Source organism: Osmia bicornis, unplaced genomic scaffold, assembly GCF_907164935.1.
Source record: "Osmia bicornis bicornis unplaced genomic scaffold, iOsmBic2.1, whole genome shotgun sequence".
NCBI lineage: Eukaryota > Metazoa > Arthropoda > Insecta > Hymenoptera > Megachilidae > Osmia > Osmia bicornis.
The window spans coordinates 56,695-62,753 of record NW_025791102.1 but is presented as its reverse complement, the minus strand read 5'-3'; the positions used below and the strand labels follow the sequence as shown (position 1 = coordinate 62,753).

Here is a 6,059-nt window from a genome sequence, read left to right as displayed (position 1 = left end):
TTTAAACGCATGGAAAAATTCCAAACGGAAAATTACGTCGAAGCAGATGAAGTGACGTCAGCAGAAGACACCGGGAGGGGGCACAACTTGACTATTGGTCTGGTGACAGAACCGCTAATAGTTCTCAAGGTGGCTACTCTCACTCGTCCATCTGGCCCTGGATGAAGGGCTTCGACTCGGCCCAGCGGCCATTTTGCCGGAGGTTGCAATTCGTCGCGTAGTAACACTAGTGTGCCCAGCTACAGGTTCTCCTTCTGCTGACGCCATTTGGGAAGCTGCTGAAGGCTTTGCAGATATTCCCGCCTCCACCTGTGCCAAAAGTGAGAACGTAATATAGAAATTTGTCGCCAACGCGAAATAAGAGAAATATTATGCGATTCGGATTCTGGATCCGGAACGATACAAGTGGGTTCACCGATTAAAAAGTGTCCGGGTGTTAATGCCGACAGGTCCGAGGGGTCGTCGGAAAGTGGATGTAGCGGCCGTGAATTTACGCATGCTTCCACCTGGCACAAGAGCGTTGTCATCTCCTCGAAGGTAAGCGTAGCGTTTTCGACGATTCTCAGTAGGTGGTGCTTAACCGTTCTAACTCCTGCCTCCCATAGGCCCCCGAAGTGCGGAGCATACGGAGGGATGAAGCTCCAGTCCGTGCCATCGGCTGCCAACGAAGCTGCAGCGTCTAAGTAAAAGGCGGAGGCGCCGCGGAACATGTTGCGCAACTCCCGGTCCGCTCCGTGGAAAACGGTCCCATTATCGCGCAACATGGTGGCGCAGCGACCTCTGCGACTGACGAACCTGCGAAAAGCGGCTAGGAATGAGGCAGAGGTAAGATCTGAGACAGCTTCAAGATGAAATGCGCGTGTAGTAAGGCAAATGAACAGCGCTATATATCCCTTGTAGGATTTGTGTCCTCTTCCTGGTGATGTCCGCAGCTTCACCGGTCCGGCATAGTCCACCCCGGTGGAAAGAAAGGGTCGCCGAGGAGTGATGCGCTCGAGCGGTAAGGGGGCCATCAGCTGCGTGGTCGGCCTACCACTGTAGCGAGCACATTTTACGCACCCTTTAATGACGTCTCTCACCAACGAACGGCCATGGATTATCCAGTAGCGTCGCGCCAGCATGCTCCTGGTGAGTTGCGGTCCTCCGTGCAAGGTGCGGAGATGGGCATCTCGAACCAAAAGAGTAGCCAAAGCATTCTTCTTCCCGATGATGTAAGGGTGCCTCTCGTTGTAGGGAATAGAGGCTAGGTCGAGGCGGCCCCCGACGCGTAGTAGTCCTTGGTCATCCAGGAAGGGCTTCAAGGCCCTAAGAGCGGAAGATCGCCGTACCTCCTTGCTCTGTTGAAGCTGGTCGACCTCTGATTGGAAATCGGACTTCTGAGCTAGCCCGATAGCGATCCGTAGAGCAGCGTCTCGCTCCGAAGCCCGGATAAACCCGGTTTCGGTGTTCAGCTTCCTGGTAAGTCGATGAAATCTAGAGCAGAGAGCAATCACTGCCGTTAAGCGTGTTAAACTTGAAAACCTTGATAGGAGATCGTTCTCCTCGTTTTCCTTTGCCAGGTAGATTTGTGCTCGGCCCCTCTCCAAGTCCGCCTCTTCGACCTTTCCTAGAGGTGATGCAGGCCACAGATCTGGGGAGTCGACGAGCCAAGAGGGTCCACTCCACCATAGATGCGACGACAGGAGCTCCGACGGCGTTATCCCTCTGGTAGCCAAATCCGCCGGGTTGTTTTTGGTTGCCACGTGCCTCCAATTTTGAGGCGGAACATTGGACTGCACGGTGGCAACCCTGTGGGCAACAAAGGGCTTCCAGGTTGAGGCATGCCCTTTTATCCAGTGGAGGGTAACGCTGGAGTCCGTCCAAGCCGTGATGGTTGCTGGTAAGATCAATCCCTTTTGTACTTCCGCTATTAGTTTGGAAAGTAGCACCGCGCCGCACAGTTCCAGTCGTGGTATGCTAAGTGCCTTGACCGGTGCCACCTTGGTTTTTGCCACAAGCAGTGTGGCCACGCTGGACTCTCCCCTGGACACTCGCAGGTAGACGACGGCTGCATAGGCTCGCTGGGAGGCATCGCAGAACCCGTGCAGCTCCAGTTGCGCAATGTCCGCCGAGTAATTCGTCCAGCGAGGAATTGCCAAAGCGTCGAGTTGGCTCAGCTTGCTTCGGAATGTTTCCCATGCGGAAAGTAGTTGCTCAGGTAAGTCCTCATCCCATTCTGCGCCAATTATCCAAAGATCCTGCATAAGAATCTTTTCCAAAATAAAACAGGGGCCGCCCATCCCAAAGGATCGAAGAGGCTGGCTACTTCCGATAGGATACGCATTTTAGTGTATCGCGTGGGCTCATTGAGAGGTGGAAGAACACGCAAAGAGAAGGTGTCCGTGTTTGGCCTCCAGACGACCCCCAAGGTACTGACTCCAGGGTAGTCCTGGAACACGCACGTTTGAAATTCTTCCGCTTCCTGCAAGCTTGGCTTATTCGATGCCCATTTGCTCAGATCGAACCCTCCCGACTGCAGGATGGAGATAACCTGTCGTCTCAATTCGAGGGCTGCTTTCTCGTCGTCGGCTCCGGCAAGAATGTCGTCCACATACGAATGCCGACGAATTGCGACCGCTCCCAGCGGGAAACGCTCCTCCTCATCTTCAGCAAGTTGGACCAACACCCTCAGCGCTAGGAAGGGTGCACAGGCTGTGCCATAGGTGACGGTCTTGAGCCTGAAGTCCTGTACAGGTTGATCGGGTCTGGAGCGCCAAAGTATCCTGGTCCAATCCGCATCCGTGTGGTGTACCCGAATCTGTCGGAACATTTTAACAATATCCGAGGTAAATACCACTCGAAATAAGCGCCATCGTGTTAGAATCATCCAGAGGTCTGACTGTAGTTTCGGTCCAGGCATCAAACAGTCGTTGAGAGAGGATCCAGTGGCGGTGCGAAAGGAGGCGTTGAAGACGACCCTGATTTGCCGCTAGAGTCGTATCGCTTCACCACGGCATGGTGCGGTAGATAGTAAGCTGGATCCTGAACCGCAGACTCCGGTACCGCCTCCATGTGGTCCAAGGCTGCGTATTCCTCCATGAACTGCGAGAACAGCATCGTTGGATGCCAACCTGCGCTCACAGCTGAGCAGCAACTTTAGCGCCGTTGATCTGCAGGACTTCAGGGCAAGGCTTGGATCCAATTTGAAAGGTAGGTGTACCGAATAGCGGCCTGTTTCGTCCCGAGAATGTGTCTCTCGAAAGTGCCGCTCACATTCCCGTTCCTCTAGTGATAACGGAGGCTGCTCGTGTAGCTCTTCGACCTCCCAAAAGCGTCGAAGCAGCCTATTGGTTGAGTCGTCCGTTTGGCAGTGAAGGCTGTGGACGACCGCCTTGCTGCCTTGACCTTTGGTGTCGGAGACTGGGCCCATCAACACCCACCCGAAAGGAGTGCGCCTCGCCGTCGGTGTGCCAACCGGCCCGACCCGCGACTCGTCCTGTAACAAAACTCCACAAATATCAGCTCCCAGGATTAAGTCAATACGAGAGGGTACTCCGTATTCCGGATCCGCAAGAGTCACTCCTTGAAGATGCAGCCAGGATTGTGAGTGCACTGCTCGAGCGGGAAGTAACGCAGTAAGTTTCCGCAGCACCAACGCTCGAACCGACAAATGAAAGCTGGGGTCCAGACGAGAGCGTAAGGAAAGAGAAACCTCACTTTTCGCCACTCCGCTTTCATTCTCTTGAACTCCTGAGATGGCGACGCTGACCGCCCGCCGTGGCAAACGGAGTGCTTGAGCTACCCAAGCGGATACAAGCGACGTGTCCGAACCGGTGTCCAACAAGGCTCTGACCTCGAGAAGTTCTCCTGATGGTGCCTCCACCTTCACCTTGGCCGTCGCTAATAGTGCGGCGGGTCGAGTGGTAGCTGAACAGGCAAAGGAAGCGGCCGCGCCCTTCTCTTCTGTTTCGGTGGAGGCCGTTGAAGTTTGCGATGTCGAAATGTCTCCGACGTTCGCGGGCGTATTCTTCGTGGGACTCGGCATCGCATCATGGAGCAGCGTATGGTGCTTGTGGCCACAAGCTAAGCAGACTTGGCTTGACGGGCACTTGGTTAAGTCGTGGCCAACGGTCAAGCAATTAAAGCACGCCTGTAGTTGCTGGGCTCGCTCCTTCCGGCGCCGAGGTGGAAGCGCCTTTAGCTTTGAACAATAAGCAAAGTTATGATTTCCAGCACACGAGGGGCACTTACGAGGGGCGGGACTCTTTGCCGAAGCAGCTAAGACTGCTACATTAGTGCGTTTTACAGGCGCCTCCCTTTTTGTTTTAGCCGGAACACCTTTGGATGTCGCGGGATGCAACACTGGGTCGGCCTCCTGAGCAGCATCCAACGCTTGGATGCGATTTTCCAGAAAGAGAGAAAGCTGCCGGAACGACGGTACGTCGCGGCTATCAGCTAGAGAGGTCTCCCAGACCAGGTGCGTGGTTTTGTACAATTTTGGGCTTAAGAAATAAACAAACCACTAGTCCCACTGAGCTACCGGTTTTTTCAGCGCAGTGTACGCTCTAATCGACTGTTTGAATGTATCTAACAGCCTTTTCAATTCCGCGGCAGACTGTTGTTGCGCGGGAGGGCAGGAAAGAAGGGCCCTGTGGTGCGCGAAAGACAGAAGACGCAAGTTCCCGTACCGCTGCTCCAGGTCCTCCCAGGCTCCTTGGTATCCAGCATCGGTGATGGGCGTATTTTGGATGACCTCCGCTGCTTCTCCGGTCAAGGCCGACTTAAGGTACAGCAATTTCCGTACATCCTGAAGGTTGGGAACGCTGTGAACGAGACTCTTAAAAAGATCTCGAAAACTCTCCCATTTTAAGGGGTCTCCTGAGAAAGTGGGTAATTGTATTTTTGGCAATTGCGGCTTTTCCGGTGTTTCTGGAGGGGGTTGTACTCCACGCGAGGGGCCCGCCTGCGCGAGGTCCTCTTGGTACTGAGCCATCTGAGCCGCGACCTGAAGATAAGCTTCTTCGATCGTAGAAAAGCGGTCATGGTCCACGTAAGCACTAACGCGGTGTTGCCGCATCTGTGACCATCTAGCAAAATGAATTTGCTTGAGCCGAGCGACATTTTGATTCCTGGCGGACATAGAAAAGAAGAGCACGAAAGAAAGAGAAGGAGTATCATGAATGAAACAACGTAGGGCCGATCGGCGGAAATATAGTCACACGCTACGACCGATTCGATGAGACTCTGTAATACACATAACGTACGCGACTATAAAACTTATAGGAACATGTAAATTGATCTATAATATACAATATTTATTGATTGAAATATAATCAATAAATATAAACAATGCCTCTTCTTTCTCCGCGACGTCTACATCGTCGGTTACCATGACAGCCGTCGGGCCATGGAACCTAACCTAACCTAACCTAACCTAACCTAACCTAACCTAACCTAACCTAACGTAACCTAACCTAACTTTTTTTTTTAATATTTTGACAGGAAGAAAATACATTTACGTAAACGAGGAACCCGTCGGGTTAGGAGGGGTCTCGGGCAGTGTGGGACACAAAGGTACATACCAAAACAAGTTTCCCTGAGTTGGATCGTTACAGTACCCCAATACCCACTAAAAACTTGCTCCGTATCGGCCACAGATACCTCCGGCAACCCCAGAGGGCTTTAATGGAGAGCATTCTGTGTAGCCACGCTGTTGCTTACACATCGACCGACTCGGACGAACTAAAGGCGTTCAGTCGTCCAAGAACTTCGCGGGTAAGCCCCAGCGCACTTCCGTTTATAAGGCAGACTATTTCGACCGACGGTGATTTCATTTAGCCACAGAAGGTATAGAGTGCGTTGGTGGACACTCTACAGCCGCTGTGCGTACACACCGCCGGAACTGTGCATTATCCTTGCAGAATCATTGCAACACACATTTGGGTGAGCAAAGCCTCTCCATGGGCGGATCTCAGCCTGGGAGAGGTCGCGAAAACCAAGGAGTGCTCGCATGAATGCGAGAGAAAGGAGAGCCCGAGCCGCCTGGACACCAGCGACCGCTTCACACATTTGGGTGAGCT

The 6,059-nt window shown here is 53.1% G+C and overlaps 1 protein-coding gene across 1 annotated transcript; it reads right to left on the bottom strand.

Moving 5' to 3' along the window:
* Positions 1 to 239: 239 nt before the first annotated feature.
* LOC114881524 lies at positions 240 to 5,056 on the bottom strand. The gene is made up of 5 exons (XM_046289461.1): positions 4,668 to 5,056; positions 3,253 to 4,481; positions 2,905 to 3,122; positions 2,413 to 2,797; positions 240 to 2,215 (listed from the first exon to the last, which is right to left on the bottom strand). The coding sequence occupies exons 1-5, from the start codon at positions 5,054 to 5,056 to the stop codon at positions 240 to 242; spliced, it is 4,197 nt and encodes a 1,398-aa protein (XP_046145417.1).
* Positions 5,057 to 6,059: the final 1,003 nt, after the last annotated feature.